The 21,447-nt window shown below is 37.1% G+C and overlaps 1 protein-coding gene across 4 annotated transcripts in view; it reads right to left on the bottom strand.

Annotated features, from left to right (window-relative positions):
- Positions 1–21,447, bottom strand: part of R3HCC1L (R3H domain and coiled-coil containing 1 like) — a 67,850-nt gene that overhangs the window by 9,456 nt on the left and 36,947 nt on the right. For 3 of the 4 annotated variants that reach the window (XM_065923050.1, XM_065923047.1, XM_065923048.1), the window contains 4 exons: positions 16,908–18,724; positions 5,696–5,871; positions 1,008–1,078; positions 42–137 (listed from right to left, as the gene is read on the bottom strand). In XM_065923050.1, coding sequence (XP_065779122.1) covers positions 42–137; positions 1,008–1,078; positions 5,696–5,871; positions 16,908–18,710 — 2,146 coding nt within the window. In that variant the 5' untranslated portion in view covers positions 18,711–18,724. Of the gene's footprint in view, positions 1–41; positions 138–1,007; positions 1,079–5,695; positions 5,872–16,907; positions 18,725–20,634; positions 20,711–21,447 lie in introns of those variants that run through there. The other variant, XM_065923049.1, reaches the window with a different exon arrangement.

Below are 21,447 nucleotides of genomic sequence, written 5' to 3'. Positions count from 1 at the left end.
TGACTATCAATAAGAAAAAGCTCCTGAGATTATAGGCTTACCAGCGTAAGCTCTAGCTTTGGCCTTGGCTGCTCTTGTGGCCTGTGACAAGGGCCGGATCTTCACCATGGTATGTTTACTACCAAGAGCATCACGGGCTGCAAAAAGAATAAATATATATAAAGAAGTAGAAAACATGAAGATGAGTGATGCAAAATATATATATAGTTAAGGCTAGTTCTTAGAAAGTATTTCCTAGATGTTGTCCTTTATTTTTTCATCATGGGCAAAAGAAACGGTAAGCTCTAGAAAATCCATAAGGAACAACTCGGCAGTGATTATTTTAAAATGGGGATTGATTAGTAAACTATGGCTTTGTGACCCAATCCAGCCAACCACCCCGTTTTTGTAAAGTTTTACCGCAACAGAGCTGCGCTCGTCCACTTGCACAGTGTCGAGGGATGCTGTCTTTCCTCAGCAGCAGAAACCTTATATCCTAAAATATCCACTATCTGGTTCTTTATAAAATAAGTTTGCAGACCCTTATTTTAGATGAATCGAACAGGAATCAACATCTCTGATTTATCTGAAAGTCTCTGCATCAGATCTATCTTGATGGCGATGAAGAGGCTAAATCATACAGTTGGAAAGTATGTATTACAAATGATCACTGGACAGGTTAAAGGGCTACTGCAAATTCATCTGTCAGTGGGGCTGGGGGCAGAACCACAAACATGTTAACATTTACTCATACTGGCTTTTTAAATCTCTACCTGTTTATGCACTATCATAACTGACAGTTATGTAGCAAATAACAAAAAGCTGACTATCTCTCCAAATACCACTGGATTAGGGTAAAAAGGGAGAGGGGGGAGCACCAAAGTAACCTGCCTCAAAAACCCTCTCCCTGTCATTTATCTATAGTGACTGAATAAAATGCCAGGTGGCTGGAACAGAAAGCAAATAAGGAAAAGAAGCAGAAGAAAATGGACAATAAACACAGTGAAATCCACTGGGTGAATGAATACCTGTAATCGGACTGGAGAATACTCCTAGGGCATGTGTATCGTCCACCCATTTAATATCAAATCCTTTCTTTCTGCAACAAAATAAAAGAACTTTATTCCTTAAAATAAAACTTACTTGTAAAAGACATCTTTCAAATAGTATCTCATAAAGCATTCCATGATGAGAGAAACACAACAAGCACATGGGTGGAGTGGGGATAATGACAAACAAAACGGCCTGGAGAACAGAAGCCACTGAATTTTAAAAGCAATAACACCATCATAAAGAACTACCTGGGAGGATTTTACGTTGTCAGCCATTTTATAGACATCAACTAATTAATCCACACATGTTCCCTGGGGAGGTAAAGTATTTATCACACTATTTACAAGAGATGTTTTTAGGGGACTGGAGAAAGCAAGCATAAGTGGAAAAGAAGAATCAGGGGAGAAGGAGGTGGGTAGGGAAGGTCACTTGGATTTAATGTAAATGTAGGCTCAAGGGCAGAGACTAGAGACAGAGAGGAAGAGGGAGACGGGTCATTCAAAACAAAATCAATCAAATAAGAGAAAAAAGAGACAACTATTATCAGGGAGGCTGACCTAATCTTTTTTTCCAGTTGTAGAGGGAAGTAAGAAAATAAAATTCAGGTTCTGCCACCTTGAGGCCAGGGGCTGGTTTAATCTCTCTGTAAGCCAGGTTTGCTCATCTGTAAAAAATGGGTTGAAAAAAAAAAAAAGGGTTGAATTCCTTCCTAACAGAGTTGCTGTGAAAATGGAAATGAGATAATCCATGACAAAGCAAAGGGCATGATGTTGAGCACTTAGTGGACATTTAATAAATTAATGGTGCCCATTATTTTTTATTAATAATAATATTCATCAGGAAGATGATTAATATTAATGAAGACGTGATTAAAATATGAAGTTGACTCTGGTGTTTGACTCACAGGCTTTTGCATCATGACCTTTTCTTTCTTTTTTTTTAAAATAAAGCACTATAAAGAACAAAAAAAAAAAGACAACTGCTAAAGTATCTTTTCCCTTTAACAACTAGTCAAGAAAAAATTTCCTTTGAAAGAAAAAGGAATCAAGAGGCTTTGAAGGCTAGTTAGACAATTTCCTGATGTAAAAGTAAGTTCATCCATGGCATAAAATGACCACAGGAGTTGAAAACTATGAGAAAGTTCCACAGTAGAAGTCTATATTATACAATAGCTGACAAAAGATGGTAAAAAGCTTAGATGGGCTCTAGAGGGCCTTTTAGACTTCAGAAGTTTATAACCCTTTAAAATGCTTTTCCCCTTTTGAAAATATTTTTGGGTTTGATAGAAAAAATGGTCTTGAAGATAAAATTAGGAAGAAATAGAGCAAAAGGAAGTTAATAATTCTTAAGAGTTAACTAATGTTCAGAAAATTCCAGACATCAACAAAATTAATCCTTGGTTTTAAAAATCATCAAAAAAAAAAAATCATCATTATTAGTGACAACTTCAGGTAGTTCTAATTTTGGATTTAATCTCACCAGCTGCTTTTTAAAATCTACTATGCACTTCACCTGGTACAGACCCGATACTGGGTCTTACCATAACTATAATGAATTTGACTGACCCATACTACATGTTTAGAGTAAGGTCTATGGCAGAGACTGTTAACTGTCCTCCAGGATCCAGTCACTGCTCCTTTCTTTTAGTTACATAACTGACAAGTGAGGTACCCAGATGCTAGTTTTGCCTGTTCTAGAACTTTACAGAAAAACAGGGTTCTTATTTTTGTACACAGTTTCAAGGAATACAGTCACGCTCATTTATTTACCTATTGTTTATGGCTATTCGTGTACAATGATGGCAGGAAAATACTATCTGACCCTAAAGGAAAAGTTGGGAGCTATACCCTAATTCTAGATGTACATGAACTGAATTTTAAATTTAAATCTGTACATCAGACAATAGACCTGGTTTATCATTAATGGCAGGATTATAGCATTAAAGAATAATCCCTTCTTGGTAATGACTTTCTTGAACATCCTGAAAAATCTTTTTCTTAATAACTTACTTTTGGGATTATTGCTTTTATTCCCAAAACTTATGTTTTCTTATAAGATAAAGATACAGAGATACACTTCTGACTCTACATATGTATGAAGTATATACATATATAAAAGGTAGTGCAACTATTCTCAAACCCATTTATATCAGTTTTAATTTATGTTTACTACAAAATTTATTAAATAAAATTAAAACAATGAACTATGAGTATGAACATAAGAGTTGTATCTATAAAAACTTAATGCTTTGAAAGACTTGAGAAAGATGAAGTCACTAAAAACCCCCAAAAAACTGTCATCAATTATGTTTGGGCAAAACAGTTTTTAAAAAAAAGGACGAGGTGATGGGGAATTCCCTGGTGGTCCAGTGATAAGGACACAGCACTTTCACTGCTGTGACCTGGCTTCAATCCCTGGTCAAGGAACTAAGGCCCTGCACTCAGACCCTGCAAGTCATGTGGTGCAGCCACATAAAAAAAAAAAATTATTTTAAAAGAGAGATAACATTTTAATCTATAAGGAGTTTGCACTCAAGTGACTTTGATATTAGTTCTTGCTGGAAGTTGTAGGTGATATCAGGGTGACACTAAGAACTCTTCTCTCAACAGACTAGTAATTTAAAAACAAAAAAAAAAGGCCTTGGCACCACATCAAACTCAAGGGACATGAGTTTGAGCAAACTCCAGGAGACAGTGAAGGACAGGGAAGTCTGGTGTGCTATAGTCCATGGGGTTGCAAAGAGTCAGCCACAACTGAGTAACTGAACAACAACCACCACATCAAAGACTGACAAGTAAGTGGACATTTATACGTACTGTTAAAATGAGCTGGCTGAGATGTAACAATCACATTTTATCATTCTCTACTTGATTATTTCTATCTCAGTGGTCAGAATAACCTCAAATCAATAATTTAATTTACAGACTTTTGGACTGTTAGGACCCTTGGTGCCTGGCAGAAGAAAACACATTATCTTCTCAGGAGATAGTCTCTTCTTTTATTGCAGACCTCAATTCTCATAAATAAAATTCCAAAGGAAATGGCCAGCTTTACAGTTAAAAAAATAAATAACTAAACCTCCAAAAAAAGCAAGGCACTATGAGTAAGAATTTGTAAAAACAGAATTAAAAGGACTTCAGGTAAAGGAATAACTTAGACACAGACTATAGAAGGTCTATGTTCACTATACTTAAAAAGAAATTGCTTAAATCTTGAAAATAGAGGAAAAAATGCAGATTTGAAAATTAGAGAACTTTGAAAAATAAGAAACATAAAATGAAATTTAAAAATTCAATGGACAAGTTTAAAAGCAAATTAACCACAACTGAAGAAATTAGAACTAAAGAAATTACTCAGCATATAAAGGAGACAAAGAAATGGAAAATATGATAGAGATAACATAAGGATTAAGTTAGGAGGTCTAATCCACTTTCAACCAGCAGCATCATAGAGAATATAAAAGAGACTAGTACATAGGCAACATTTGAAGAAATAATGTCTAGTGTTCTCCAAAACCAATGAAAAATATTTAGGAAGCTCAAATAATCTCAATAATGATAACAAAAGAAACACAAAGTCACATCATACTGAAAATGTACAATACCAAAGACAGAAAACATTAAGAGCACCCAAAGAGAAAAGACAGATTATACTCAGAAACAATAGTCAGACTTTCAGTGGGCTTCTCATCCTACCCTAAGAAAGCCAGGACAAAGCAGAATAAAATCTTCAAGTTCCTGAGAAAAATAATTGTTAACCTGGGATTCTATACCCAGCAAAAATGTCTTTCAAGAATGAAGTTGAAATAAAGCCATTAAGAAACAACAGTGATGATGACAACAAAATCCAACTGAATGTGACACCAGCAGACTGTTATTAATTAAATTCTAAAGAACCTGTTCCATGCAGGAGGAAAAAGATTTCAGATGAAAGATATGAGACACAAAAAGAATACAGAAAGCAGATGAATCTAAATGCTGACTATATAAAAAAAAAATGTAACATCAAATGGAGTTTAAAAAGAAAAAAACTAAATCAAAAAGACTCAAACTACTAAATCTCAATAGTATATGAGTTGGAGTTCGGGAAGACACTGGAATGGAATTGGGGAATGGAGTTTAAAACCCTTCAAGTGTTTGGAAAGAGTGTAAAAGTATTAACCTTAGTCATTGGTAAATTAAACATGCATTTTATAATTTCTAAAGTAACCATCAAATAATAGAAATGGTATTATTCCCCAAAAATATGGAGTGAGAAAAAAATACCTCATCAATCCAAAAGAAGGCAAGATAGAAGAGAAAAAGATGGGACAAGTAAACACACAAAAAAAGATGGCAGGCAATACATCCAAATATATCAATAATTACAATAAATATAAATGGACTAAATGCATTGTGGAGACAGATTACAAAGTCATTATTGATGATATTCTTCTTAAATGCTAAATTGGGATCTAGAAAGACTTTAGCATTTTTTTAAAGGAACTTAGAAGAAGAGTGGTTTGACACAGATTTCCAATGGACTTGGAATACACAATAAACAAACTTGATGCTAAAGTAAATGACAGGGAATAGGAAAGCAAAAGAGATGATTTTTCAGAAGACATTTTAAGAAAATTTCATCCCACCTTCCCTAACATCCCCAGTCAATTGCAAATACTTACTGATAAGTGCAGAAAATCCGTAAAAGATCTTCAGTACGAAATTCTTGGGGGAAGTCATAAATTTCAATGACATGTGGGAATTCACAATCACTGAGGTCAATATCAGGAACTTCATGGTTGTAATAATCAAATCTAGGTTCTTGGATACTTTCTCTGTTCTTCATATTCCCTGATAACTAGAGAGGAGGAAGCATACATATGACTGTTATACCAAGCCAGGGCATCATAAAACATCCTCCCATATATAAACAATTCTCCCTGTTATCTCCATGTTCCTATTCCTTAGCCTTTATCATCTGTCACTGTTCCAAACACAGTAATATCACCCAGTTTATATTATACATGTGGAATACTTGAAAAAGTGCTGAAACTCCAGAAAAGACAAGCAATAAATGAAACTTAGCTTGCATCTATCAACAAGGTGTGAGAAAATGTAGAATGATTAATGCAGTGAGTTACAAACAACACATCTTAGAAACTGAATTGCAGAAAATAGTTCAAGAGATGAATTAATAACATTTGTTTTATTTGAGCTTATTGATCAGACCCACAGTTTCCTTTCTGAAAGTGAGCAAAAGCAAAACAAAATGTTTTAAGAATGAAAACACTTTGCTAGTCTACCTATTGTTGATGGTAGCTTACAAAGATATTTGTTATGACAAATGTTAAGTGGTACAGGTAATTAAAGTTCCCCAGCGTTAAAGCTACCTAAAGGAATTCCCACACAGGTTAATAAAGAAAGTAACAGTAATGAAGAGCATTTAAAATTTTACCCTATGATTAAAAACTGAATGCTGTTAACTATTTCACACTGGAAGCAGGAGAATGGAAAGGGAAAAGTGAAAAGTGACAGCAAAGTAGCCATGACAGTCATTTTGTCATTCACCTAGACACTAGTACTGAACACCCAGAACCTTCAGGCTCAAAAGTGTGTTCTGGTAATCAAAAGTCCAACTCGAGACCTTCAAGCATTCTTTCTTTTATACTGTACCTCCTTTCCCGTCAAATGAGAAAATAAGAATCTGCAATGCCAAAGATGCATCTCCTTTCCTCAGAGAAGTGAAAAATGGATTTAAAAATTTTATTCAGGAGGCAGGAAAGGAAAAAGGTGATTTAGGTAAAATCGATGAAAATGTTTATCTATTGCTGTGTCTCTAGTTCCTTTTCTCCACTAAGCTTCAGTTTTACGTCTTAAAAAAAGGACATAATAATAGCACCAACATCTTATAAGTAGGGAAGAAGACTAAATGAGATGATGCAGTAAGTACTTAGCATACTACTTAGCATCTAAGTATGAATTCAACCCAATTTAAACAAATTTTAACGAGGTGTTGAATCTATTGGGCTTCCCTGGTCGCTCAGACAGTAAAGAATCCGCCTACAATGCAGGAGACCTGGGTTTGATCCCTGGGATGGGACGATCTCCTACAGGAGGGCATGGCAACCCACTCCAGTATTCTTGCCTCAATCTATTATAGGCCAAGTACCATGTTATTTCCACCCTGCTTAGGATACAGAAAGCAGAAGAGAATATCCCTCATACCATAACAATAAGGAAAGACCAAACGATCTATACATATCATAGCTTTTCTTGAGTTTAGCATAGAGTTGACTGAGTATGCAAGGAAACTGAAATCCACAGGATGACATGTCCCCCCAAAGAGAGAGAATACCTAAACTTTTTTCCCTCTGGCAGATCATGAGAAGTGGCCACCAAACAAGTGGGCAAGAAGATATCAGCTAAATGTTTAACAAGTTCTTATGACCCTAGAGTTGATAGTTTAGAATAACTCAGAGCCCCAGAAAGGGGGCTCCAGAAAGGAGGGGGGCCTGAAATTACTTGCAAGACCATCCTTATGCTAATGCCACACTGTCTTGATTACCATTGTTTCATAAGTTCTGAAATTAGGAGGTTTGAGTCTTCCTACTCTGATCATTTTCAGAATCATTTTGGCTATTCTGAGTCCCTTGCATTTCCATATGAATTTGAGGATCAGTTTGCAGACAGAAGTGGGCCACAAGCGAAGGAAGAAGGGCAGCAGTCTAAGAGAAGCTGAAAAAGGCAAGAAAACGGATTCCACTCTAGTCTCAAGAAAGGAACACAATCCTACCAATATCCTAATTTTAGTCCAGTGAGACCCATTTTGGACTTCTGACCTCAAGAACTGTAAGGCAATAAATCTGTGTTAAGACATTAGTTTGTGGTAATTGAAAACATCGGTGATACTGTACATATATATATATATATAAAACCTTTCTAGCTTTATGTCATGTCATCCCTTAAAATATGCTACATTCCAACCAAAAAGTAATACTATGCCTAAACAGGCATAAATACTATGCCTATGAGTGCACAACTGCACTCATTTCACACGCTAGCAAAGTAATGCTCAAAATTCTCCAAGCTAGGCTTCAACAGTATGTGAACCAAGAACTTCCAGATGTTGAGAAAAGGCAGAGGAACCAGAGATAAAATTGCCAACATCCTCTGGATCATAGAAAAGGCAAGAGAATTCCAGAAAAACATCTATTTCTGCTTCACTGACTATGCGAAAAGCTTTTGACTGTGTGGATCACAACAAACTGTGGAAAATTCTTAAAGAGATGGGAATACCAGACCACCTTACTTGCCTCCTGAGAAACCTGGATGCAGGTCAAGGAGCAAGTTAGAACCAGCCATGGAACAACAAACTGGTTCAAAATTGGGAAAGAAGTATGTCAAGGCTGTATATTGTCACCCTGCTTATTTAACTTATATGCAGAGTACATCATGCAAAATGCCACACTGAATGAAGCACAAGCCAGAATCAAGACTGCCGGGAGAAATAACAACCTGAGATATGCAGATGACACCACCCTTATGGCAGAAAGCAAAGAGGAACTAAACAGCCTCTTGAAAAAGTGAAAGAGAAGAGTGAAAAGCCTGGCTTCAAACTCAACATTCAAAAAATGAATATCATGGCATTCAGTCCCATCACTTCGTGGCAAACAGATGGGGAAACAACGGAAACACTGACAGACTATTTTCTTGGGCTCCAAAATCACTGCAGATGGTGACTGCAGCCATGAAATTAAAAAATGCTTGCTCCTTGGAAGAAAGTCATGACAAACCTAGACAGTGTACTAAAGAGGAGAGATACTACTTTGCCAACAAAGGTCCTATAGTCAAAGCTTTTGTTTTTCCAGTAGTCATGTATGGATGTGAGAGTTGGACCATAAAGAAGGCTAAGCGCCAAAGAATTGATGCTTTTAAACTGTGGTGCTGGAGAAAACTCTTAATAGTCCCTTGGACTGCAAGATCAAACAGTCAACCCTAAAGGAAATCAACCCTGAATGTTCACTGGAAGGACTGATGCTGAAGCTAAAGCTCCAATACTTTGGCCACCTGATGAGAAGAACTGACTCACAGGAAAAGATCCTGATGCTGGGAAAGATTGAAGGCAGAAGGGGACGACAGAGGGTGAGATGGCTGGATGGTATCACCGACTCAACGGACATGAGTTTGAGCAAGCTCCAGGAGATGGTAAAGGACAGGGAAGCCTGGCGTGCTGCAGTCCGTGGGGTTGAAGAGAATTGGACATGACTGAGCGACTGAACAACAATATGCCTAAACACATCTTGCTTCTTTCTGCCTGTTGATTTGATCACATTATTTTTGATCACATGTATAATCTGACTCTTCCTCTATACTTCTATAGCATTTACCTCATCTGCACTACTTTTTGTTTTTTTGCTGTGCCATGCGGCATGTGGGATCTTAGCTTCCTGACCAGGGACTGAACCTGTGCTCCCTTAATCACTAGACCACAAAGGAAGCCCCATCATCTGCACTACTTTTATAGTACTCACTGCATAACACCTAATATTAATTAAACCTATCTCTTCCTCTAGCTTTAACCTCACTACCTAACCACCTATCCAACGAACATTTAATGTATGTTTAACATCACATTCGAGAAAGAACCTGAACAAAGAATTTTAATATGTAATAAAGTTATAAGAATGAAGAAGGTGTTACCAGTGGAGAATGAACATTGCTTACTCTTCTTCACTACCCAAATAAAGAAATTATGCAGAGAAAAGTATCGTAGACAGAAGTGTGCAAAAGCATGCAAGGAGTGTAGCATTCATTAAACAGTTTGGTGCGGCCACACTGAATAATGGGAGGACTTCAGAGAGTGCTATGGGCTTCACTGTGTCCTCCCAAAATTCATGAGTCAAAGTCATAAACCCTAATACCTTAGAATATAACTGTATTTAGAGATCATGTCTTTAAAGTGGTATTAAGTTAAAGTAGATCCTAATCTGAGTGGTGTCCTTATAAGAGGAAATTTGGACACAGACAGAGGGAAGATCATGTAAACACAGCCATTTACAAACCAAGGCGAGGCCTCAGAAGAATCCAACCCTTGCTGACACCTTGATCTTGGACTTCTGGCTCCTAGAATTGTGAGAGAACAAGTTTCTGTGGTACTCTGTCACAGCCAGTCAAGGGTTCCGTGCCCTGGCAACCTTAACAAATTAATACAGGGAGCAAGGCTGGAGTTTCAGTTTCCTCATCAATATTCTGATTCTATAATACACCTACAAGGGACATGTCATATTCACCCCTATATACTCCCACTGCACACATTAATGTGCACAAACTAGGCATTCAAAAAATACTTGTGGAATGAATATTTGAGGCACATGCCTCAAATTAATTACTTTGTCCAAATGCCTGCTTACCGAGACTGATTTTACATGGAGCCCTCATCAATAAGAATTTGATTTATGCAACATATATTTTTAAAATGATTTTGGATGGCATTTTGAAATTTGGGGTAAAATGACACTTGTTTTCTTTCCCTTTACCAATAAACTTTAATTGTTCTGGTTATATAAATCATGCAAACAATTCAACAAATGATAAAAGGAAGGCAACAACAACAAAATTTCTAAATAGATTATCTAAACTTCTGATAGTGACAAACTGAGGACCTAACTCTGGGAACATTCCGTGTTTTTTTACAAGCTGCTTTCACAGCCTGGAATGCCTTGTCTGCTTCTGATCCTTCTTCTTCGAAGACCCAGCTTCAATCTTTATCTCCTCTTGAAGCTTTTCCCATTGACCCCATTTTGATGGTTTCTCCACTCCTTATACTACTGTATCATACACTTGGAAGCTGGATATAGATCATATTTCATCAATTCTAAGATGCACATTTTAACATCTCCAATATCAGTATGCATCTTAATCATACATATTGTCACTGCTTGCCTGCACATACATGAGACCCAAAAGCACCAGTACCAAAATTTGCAGGCATTCCACACTGGTCCAGCAGTGTGGAAGAAAATCTCAATATAAGAATACTTCTATGTAAATTAAAAAAAAAAAGAATACTTCTATGTAAATGAAAAGATGGCTTAAGAATCCAACAACAATGATTTTTGCTTTTTTTTACGTATTCTTTTAAGAAATGCTGTATCATCAAAGTTCTTGTTGGCACAGAAAATGATAAGAGGATGGAAAGGCATCAATATCAATGACTAAGTCAAGAAATTATTAGAAAGAGTTGGGCTATAAACACAAAGTTTTAGGAAGCTAACCAATTTATTTCACCTACAAAATATTTCACATATCTATCAGATACATGATAAAAATTTATGTCTAAGTCTGTGTGCCACTCTGCTGTGCTCAGTCATATCTGACTCTCTGTGTGACCCCATGAACTGTAGCCCGCCACGTTCCTTTGTCCATGGGATTTCCCAGGCAAGAATACTGGAGTGGGTTGCCATTTCCTACTCCAGGGGATCTTCCTGATCCAGGGATCAAACTTGCATTTCATGCATCTCCTGCATTAGGAGGCAGATTCTTTACTACTGCACCACCTGGGACACCCTCTATTAATAATTAAGCCTAAAGAAGCTCTTTTGATAGATATAAAATAAAATTCCAAAGGGTAAGCACTGTGATTTCTTTTTTACTGATACATAAAATAATGATATATTTTACAATCAATAGCATTTTCAATTTAATAAAATAGAATATTTTTTCTAGACATTTCTGAAAGTCTCATCAGCTCCACAAGACTATAACCTCCTTAACACTGTTATCCTTCTCTTTGACCCCTCACATCACCAGTATCTGAGCTGGGCACAGAATAGCTATACAGTGTCTGTTGACTGGCTGAGACCTTTAGGTAGAGGCAAAGGCTTACTGTCATGGAAAGAGCCCAGGTGAGAAAACCAGGAGATTGGGCCAACTCTGGCAGTAATGTTAGCTAGGTCAGTAATAACCTTTCTGGGGCTTAGCTGCCTTACCTATAAAGCAAGAGGTAAACATAAAATATTATGTTATAGGTCCCTTTCAATGCTAACATTCCACTTAAAAAAAAAAAAGACACGTACAGTTCTCTTAGGTTAAAGTTTCAGTTCCTAGATCTTATTTTTCAAGGCCTATAGTGTAATCCTGCCTCTGATCTTAGAAGGTAGGGAAAAAAAATTTCTGTAGATACCTGTAATCACAATTAAACATAATACCCCACTTTAAACTATAGTTGCGGCTGTAACAAATTTAAATATTGGATATATCAGGAGATTACAGGGACATGGACAACAGAGACTTGACCAGGAGTTGAAGGTGTAACATTACTGCAGTTGCTTCAATGTCACTATATCTATTTTCATAATTATTCATAGAATTAACCCATGCAGTCAATTCTTATTATTTAGGTTATGTTATTCAAGCCCTTTGTTTCTAGTTTTCTCTTCTACTCTTACCCTGTAGTTTCTTAACTGCTTATTAACTCACTTTCTACTAAAGAAAATAAAATTTAAAATTTATTATTTATTATAAACTTTGACAAATTAAAAGATTTGGGATTTGGCTGAAGAATAGGCTTAAGCTATATACAAAAAATAACATCTTTGAATTATCTGAATTTGATTTTATCACTGGTATTCCATTTCCACGGAAAACTGAGAGTAACAGCCAAGAATATTTCATGTTGGTCCACAGTAATGTGAACAAAACAAAAGCTAGAATTAAAATGTTTTACCCATTTAACTTTCTGTATTTGGCAAAGAGGGAAATAACACTATTTTTAAAGTATTTTCAAACATTTTGTAAAATTTCTCATGACCCAAAGTCCAAATACATCCAAAAAGAGTTCCCTAAAAAGGTAATAAAACTACAGTGTATAATATACAGCATAAGTTAGGGCTTCCATCCCTTTTCTATACTGCTTTGGGCATAAATCCTTTACAACACTAGAAGGATAAATTTAGACTTTTTAACTTTTTAAGATTTTACACATTAAGAGTAGAAAATGTCTTCAGTGGTGTTCTCAACCTACAAATAAAATTATATAATATTATCTAGGGCTATGCCTCCACTGACCTTATCAAGAAACCAAGGCCAGAAATGCAAACTATGACCTCATAAAATGTTTAACACAGAATAGGCAGAACAGCACTCAAGGTGTCATCTAACGATTTCTCTAGAATAGGTATCAGCAACATTTTAACATCACTGATAAATATCAGTGAGAGAAAGCCATGGCTACAACACTGGATTAAGGCATAGTAAGAAAGAAGAAAGGGTGAAAGTGAATAAGAGTACAGAAAAGGAGATGAACAAAAGGAAATAAAAAAGAAAGCTACAATAATCAGGCATGTCAGATGAACACTTACTGATCCCAGTGCCAGAGGACAAATGTGGGAGCTCTAGTTGCCTCTAATGAATAGTAATATGTGGCACATAAGCATATGGGCAGGGACCAAGTCAATATACTGAACCAACAGGGACCTGGCTCCTATTCAGGCAGTACAAAAAGGTTAATATGGCAAACTGATGATGGCATTCTTGGGAAGATGCCATCCAAGCCCCCTGAAGAGTGAAAACACTGTAGTCGGTTAAACTTGTTGTCAAGGAAGACTGAGAAATAGGGAGACACCTCTGGATTCCCTCATCTTCCCAGCATGACTGGGACAACTAGATGGAAAGATACCACTGATGAAGTATGAACATGAGTAGGCACACACAGAAAGATGATGATTTGGAAATGAATGGTGTTCCTTTTCTCTTTTCCATGGTTATCAGTCAGTCAGTTCAGTCTCTCAGTCGTCCAACTCTTTGCGACCCCATGAATCACAGCACGCCAGGCCTCCCGGCCCATCACCAACTCCCGGAGTTTACTCAAACTTATGTCCATCGAGTCAGTGATGCCATCCAGCCATCTCATCCTCCATCGTCCCCTTCTCCTCCTGCCTCCAATCCCTCCTAGCATCAGGGTTAGGTTATACATTGTTAGTAACCGTCTAAAACAAAAGAAAACTCCTACCTAAATATTTACCCCTATCTAAAAACATACCTCAAAACCAGAAATGGCCAGTGAAGGGACCAGGTGCCAGCGTCTAGCAATATCAATGTTATGCTGCTGACATCTCACTAACCCTCCTACTAATAAGTCTGCTGAGTGATACAGGAGGCAGAAAAGGAAGTTTTATCTAGACAATAATTCCTACGTTCTGGTATCAAGATCTTAAAGGTTAAAAGAAGTCATGCCAATATCCTTTTCTTTATCAGTTAAAAATCTCAATTTCTGGGCATCCCATACCATGGCTTTAGGAGATCATGTAATCTTTAGAGACTCATCAAGAGCTGCAGTTCTGGGAGCTAATGACTCAGGCAGATATAGAAGTTCAAAAGGTCAGGAAACTGCTTCACATACCAATGACTACCACACCCTGCTCTAGAGCATACTTTCCTGCCTACCAGAAGTATTAGGCATACCTCTATGGCTAGCCATTGTCATCAAAGAAAAACAGGCCAGATGGGAAAAGAGCCAAAAATCTTTGGTTGGAAAGTTTTCAAGGTAAGCAGACACTTACTTTAATAAAGTACGCTTGGCACAATTGTAAATAATAAATTAGGAGTAATAGTCATCAAAAGGCTATTAATTTTCTTGGATTTGTGACATCTTTTAATAGCATTATCATTATCACACTTTTTAAAACCCAAAACACAGGAGACAACAGCTGGGAGTTGGATTCACTACTTGCACTCTCAATCCAACTTCTTTCCTGCTCTCATCTATCTTCATGCCTCAACATAGATCTCAAACGTTACCAAGCATCTCAAAAGATACCCAAACACAACACCCAGGCACTGGCTATCTTCAGCTTAAAACACCACCAACTCTGTTTTCCAGCTGTTCCCAACTTTAGTTCAACTCAGTGTTTTCTTTGGCAATATTACTATGCCCCTCTAGAGACTTGGTTCCCTAAATTCTTTCACACCTAAACAGTGTTAAGATCTAACAACAGTTGCACACCTGAACCTCCCTCCTCCCAACACAGAAGCCATAGCCTAAGCTACCACACAGAATCAAAACTCAAGCAGCTGCGATGTGTGAAAGCTCCTGGAGGCTAACCTGAAAGGCAGAGAGCAACTCTGCCCTACTGACTCACATTCATTCAATAAATACTTATGGAGTCCTACCATGTATAAGAAGGCTCTGTGTCCTATGCCCTCTTTTGTAAGAAGCTTCGTTTTGTTCTCACCTACACACACCTGTGGTCTCTCGTCTCCTTAAGCAGGCCCTTTGCCAACTAAGAACACTGCTTCCTTCCCAAGACTCAGGCCTTCTCCCAATGCTTGGGTCCTTAATAACTTCTCTATAATCACCTAACTCACTATATTATTAGTATATTTTAACCTGATTTGGGTCTAAAATCTCTGAACAGTGTTTTTCTTTTTCATTATGAGCTGACGGCCCTCTCATGTTACCACACTCACATCTTGATATAATTTAAGCTTGCATGCTGCCTGTGAGCAGTGGTTCTCACTTATGTGCATGTGAATCTCACTACAGAGCTCGCATTTCTAGTAAGTTCCCTGGTGATGCTTACACTGCTGGACCAGGGACCATACTTTGGAAACGATCACCTTGGAGAATCTGATGAAAGTTATGAAGGACTGCACTCACATACAAAATTTTGCATGCAATTTCAAAGGGTTCGTGAACGTTAATATGTAGATGCCTTTCTGCTCTATATTCTAAGAAATGTTTAAGATCTACTGTTTCCTGACTTCACAGTAAGAAGTACTAATGGCACAAATGTGCATGCAAACACCTCCCAAGAGTAAGGAGGAAGTGCTTGATATTGAAAACTCAATTCTGTCCAATGGGTTGCCCTCTTCAGTTTCACGTGTCTCTTTTATACGTGCTTGTAAACATTTTTCTGTACTTCTGGTTCAACTATCGAAAACAAAAGACTCATCACTTAGCATTTAAAATGCTCTGTGGAGTCACTCATACAAAACTATCTCATACGTGAGGAAGTGGTCTGGTAGAAAGAACATAAATACAGGATTAGGACTGTAGACTGAAATCCTGAATCTGCCTTTCTTAAAGATACAACCATTAACCTTCAATTTCCCTATGTATAAAACTGGAGATTTTATAGGGAAATGATTTTTTTCCCCTTCTGAGCAAAGGTTATATGAACTCACTATAAGGAATAAAAGGGGAAATGATTCTACTATTCAAAACCAACGATTCTTAATCATGGTAAGGAATTTAAATGCTGGATAGAGAGGGAATGTCTAAATCAAGAAAATAAAAAGACTGAACTAAATAATTTCTAAAATGCCTTTAAACCCAACATTTTGTATTTATGAACTCTACCTAGCCAGCATATTTTCTGTATGCATTCAACAATCACTTATTCTTTAACTCAGCACAAACTTAAAAAAACCACCATACGTTCCTTTATCACACCGTTCCTTCCCTCTAGAGTGTCTAACAACATTCCAACATCCGTTGGAAGAACAGAATAAGTATGAATAATAAATTATTCTTTTCTTCAAATAGGCTGGTGTAAAATACATCTTGTCAACACAGAAAAGCCTTTTCGAATAAGTTTCCCTCTGTATTTTCTCAACAGTTAGCCAGAGCCACTAAACTCATCTTTATTCAATAAGATCTCTCAGGATTCCACTATTAAGAGATATAGTTTACCAGGAGATGTTTTGTTTCTCAAAGACCAGACATTCTTTTTGCAATCTACGATCCTATTAGTTTGTTGCAGGAACTGTTACACTGGATGTAATATGAGTGAATGGGTGACTGAACAAAAATGTCTGCTAAAATTATTCCCCAAATCCTAGGTTCTATGAATTGATAAACTACCTAAGTGGCAAGCAATTTCTACTAAAACATACCTCTTGGAGAAGACGTGGGTCCAGGCACTCACCATCATCATTGAACATAGACTCCCAGCTCTCCTCAGTAGCAGCATTTCTTTCTGTATGAGATATATCTGTTGCTTTTGGCTCCACAGATGTTTCCTTAGACACTGATTCTATATCAGGAAAGGATATACCAAATTCCACATTCTCTGAGTCACCATCTTCTGTTTGGAACTCTTCAGCAGTCTTAAGTTCATGTAATGCCTCTGTTATATCACCAGTACCATCAAGATCACTGCCCAAGGCACTATCTGAAAATACGTTTGTCCCATCTAACATACTGAGTTCAGAGTCCAAAAAAGTGTTACAATTACTACCAGTTATCTTCTTTATAGGTAAGGAGGAAGCACAATCTGACAAGCTCTCTATCAACTTTCCTGTTGACTCTGTGAAACTAGATGAAATACTCTCAGCATAGATATCTGAGCAAGCAGTCAGGTTACTGAAATTTTCAGTGTCATTCCCACTTTCAGCTGCATGAAGAAGGGCTGTATCTGCATTCATTTCTAAACAGTCTGAGAAACTCCCTGTGTTGCTACAAGCTTCATCTGCTACTCTAACTGCAACTACACAAAGGCTGCCTACCCTTTGATCAGATATGGTATCTGTAATGTCCATTGTACATGTCTTATTGGTAATGTCACGTACACTCTCGGACTCATTATCTGTATATGTTTCATGAGCAAGGGCAGCTGTGTCAGAAGATTCGTGCTTCACACATAACTCATCAGCAGTGCTGTCATTCTCCTCACACCCTCCAATCGTTGTTGGATCAGAAATGTCATTTGTGCTCTCTAATTTGCTGCCCATAGTCATTTGATGAGAGAGGTGACCCACAGTCTCAGGAATGGAATCCATACCTTTCTGACTCGAGACAGAGTCCATCCTATTGGCTGTATCACCAACATTCTCAGCATCCAAGTCTACATAAGTCTGACCAATGATACCATCTGAACTGCCAGGAACAGAATCAGTAGTGATGGCACCATTGCTGTGCTTCAGCATTCCATCTAATGTTTGCATGCCTTGTTGTACAATTCCAGAATCAGAGTTTTGTTTTACTGGTGAGATCACACTCTCAGGTTTCACCACAGAATTAAAATCTCCAGGAAACTGGGATAGTATCTCCATAATCTTGGCATCAGTTTCCATTCTGTTTTCCAAATTTCTATCTTCAAATGTTTCCCCATTTAGTTCATTTCTCTTGATATCAGAGATTTCCACGTTTGTGGATGGCTTGTTTGGAACCCAAGCCTTACTGATTTCTGAACAAGACTGAGATAGAAGCAACCCATCATGTCCTATCACATCTCTGGTTTCAACCTCCAAACACTCTACCTTCTTTGGTTTAAAATGTCTTTGTAAAGGTACGCTAGGTACAATCCCAGTATTGAAGACTCTTTGCTGATGTCCTTGGGATAATACTTCTTTGGATTCTGCAGTTGCCCTCTTAGTACAAACCCTATCTTTCTTTCTTTCTTGAAGGCATGTATCTTTTTTAAATTTCGTTGAATATTTCTTTCCATCTCTACGACTGTGCTCCTTTTTATCAGGATTAATACTTAGTCTTGGAGTCTCGCATTTGTCTTGAAAGATCTCCTTTTGGGAGAGAGAATCTTCCCTTTGTTCTTCTTTCACCACAGAGTTAGGTGGACTACAGCTTTTTCCCTCATCACCTGATTTGAGTAGTACTATACCCCTTCGAGCTTTGGGTACATAAAGTGCCATGTCAGGCCTCCTGGCTCGAACTCTGCATCTCTCTGCTTCTTGCTGCATGGCACCACCTCAATCTGCAAGAAAAAAAGACAGAAAGATTCAATTACCAAAAACTAATTACAATGTATTGAACCAAGAGATTTTAAAGACGGGGCCTACTAATCCATCCTATAGAAACTCTCAAGTTCAAAGAAAGTAAAACCTGCCATAAACTAATTAATGCAATCAGGTAAGCAACTAAAGAAAGTAAATTCTAAAATAATTCATGAACCCATGAATTTTTATCTTTATAGCCTCTTTCCTCTATCTTGCTGATTTTAAGAGTAACATGAATAAGAGTAGCATGACTGTGGGCTAGAAAATGAGACAACTAATCAGACTATTTTCTAGAAGATGTTGCTTGTAAATTATGATTTTTAGGAAAGAAATAGGTTGTGGGAAAGAGAAAGTCATCATTCTATGAACACTATTTAATCAAGTGACCTACTATATATTTTTCTTCCTTCCAGTAGCAAATAAATCGGTCTGGGTACAATAAAGGAGGGTGGAGGTCAAGGAATATGATGAGACAACTACTGGTTAACTCCCTGACAACCTCTACTGTGGTTGGCCAATAGAATTAAGCAATTGGAAAAATTTAACAAAGGTTAAATAAAACTTTATCTACTATCTACAAAATACAGGGGAATGTACTAGACAATTTCACAGTGAGTTATTCTTTTAATCCTCAAAATAATACTGTGAAGTATATACTAGTCTGTCCAGTGCAAAAACAGTAAGAAGATCCTACACATAGCAAAGAAACACCCATATACACTCAGAAAAGTGAGACTGAAAGTCGCTCAGTCGCATCCAGCTCTTTGCAACCCCATGGACTGTACAGTCCATGGAATTCTCCAGGCCAGTCTACTGGAGTGGGTAGGTAGTCTTTCCTTTCTCCAGGGGATCCTCCCAACCCAGGGATTGAAAGCAGGTCTCCTGCACTGCAGGCGGATTCTTAGAAGCATCACTGTTAATATTTTACCACATACTTTTCAAAGGAAAAAGACGACAGGAGGGAAAGACTAACAAATACTGTTCACTCTATTACAGATCCCTGACATTTCACCTGATCAGAATACTTTCTCACTGAATAAGCTCCACTTTCATGGCACGGGCTATTTTCTTTTCAGCCCAGTGATCCACCTGTCCCTTTTCTCTTTTAACGTCTTAACTATCTAGCTCATCATTCTTCATGGATTTTCTACCTTTCCATCTGTGGGAGAATGCGACTTCAACATTTAACCATGCCAGGATCTTTTGAAAATGCCTACTTTTCAAAAATAGAAGTACTGAAGTATATTTCACTGGAGAGGACACCAGAGACATAGTGTAACCCAATCTCAGTTGGACAAAGCATCTGACAAAATATATCATGATGGACTATAAGAGAGTGAAATATGGGTGACTAAGAACTGGTAGGTAGACTCATAGCAAAAAGTAATGATAAGGTAGAAGCAAATTCAGAGAGGGCTTTTTAATGGAGAACTGTATTACTGATACCTTTCAAAGTTCAACATTTTAAACAAAAATTTCAATGCAAACAATAAACACTTTATCAAATGTGCAACTGATACAAAATTGACAGGATTAAGAAATATCAAGAATGATAACATTATAATTTAATATCATTTATATAATCAGGAATGCTATGCTGAAAACAATATTAAGACTAAGAATGAATAAATACAAAGGCTTGCTTTGGGTTAAAGAAAACCAAGCAACATAGAATGAAATATGTAACTGGCGCCCACACACACAAAAGATCCAAGGGCTTTTACTTCATCTACAAAGTCAATAAAAGTCAAAAGACAGTGATGCGAATGTTTAGAAAGGCAACACGGTCTAAAACACAGAGTCTAGAAAATAAATGACACAAAGTGTGGTTAAAGAAACTAAAGGTATACTCTGCTCAAAAAGGTCTAAATGGAGACAGTCCGGCTACCTTTATACCTGAAGGATTGTTGTTCTACAAGGTTGGTTGCTTCTGTGTTTCTCCAGAAGTCAAGTACCAGAACTAGCTGGAAAAAATTAAAAGAAAACAAAGTATACCTCAAGATAAAAAAGAATTCTACTTTTAGAATTCTCCAGCACTATTATCAGGTAAATGAGCTCTGCCTCTAGAATAATTTAAATACAACCTAGACAATGGATTAACACTAGAGAAAAAATTTCTATCTGTAAGGCAGATTCGCCTGAATTAATTTTAAGAGTTCTTCAAACTCTAAATTATGATTCTATTTGTCATCCACAATAGACATATATCAAAGGCTTCAAATTTTAAATTATTTTATGCTGCAGCAAATGGCTTTTGAAACTTAACCTTTTTTTTCTTAGTTAATGCCTATATGTTGCCATGATGATTTTGAAAGCTAAATAACAGTATAATAAATTTAAATTATTATCTATTTTCTACCAAAGCACTGAATTTGATTATGCCCTGACCAGCACTGTGCTGGTAAATGTTTAGCAACTGGCCTTTCGAGTGTAGTTTGGGGTCCTGGGTAGTACTTTGACTTACATCAACGATGTCACCAATGTGAGTGGTGTGACTTCTTTGCTGAAGTGGATAATCATTTTTGAATGAAAGAATATATTCTCAGTTTTCTGAATTATGCACAATACAATAAATAGCTAAAGACATGGCACTTTTGTAAGTCAGCATTATCGGCACTGCTCTGTCATTTTTAAGCCTAGACAATCAATAAGCAATAAATCAAACCCTGATTTAGGCATTTGCTGATCTCTGTGGTGTAAA

Source organism: Muntiacus reevesi, chromosome 2 (assembly GCF_963930625.1).
Source record: "Muntiacus reevesi chromosome 2, mMunRee1.1, whole genome shotgun sequence".
Lineage (NCBI taxonomy): Eukaryota > Metazoa > Chordata > Mammalia > Artiodactyla > Cervidae > Muntiacus > Muntiacus reevesi.
This window is presented reverse-complemented; position numbering and strand designations above follow the sequence as displayed.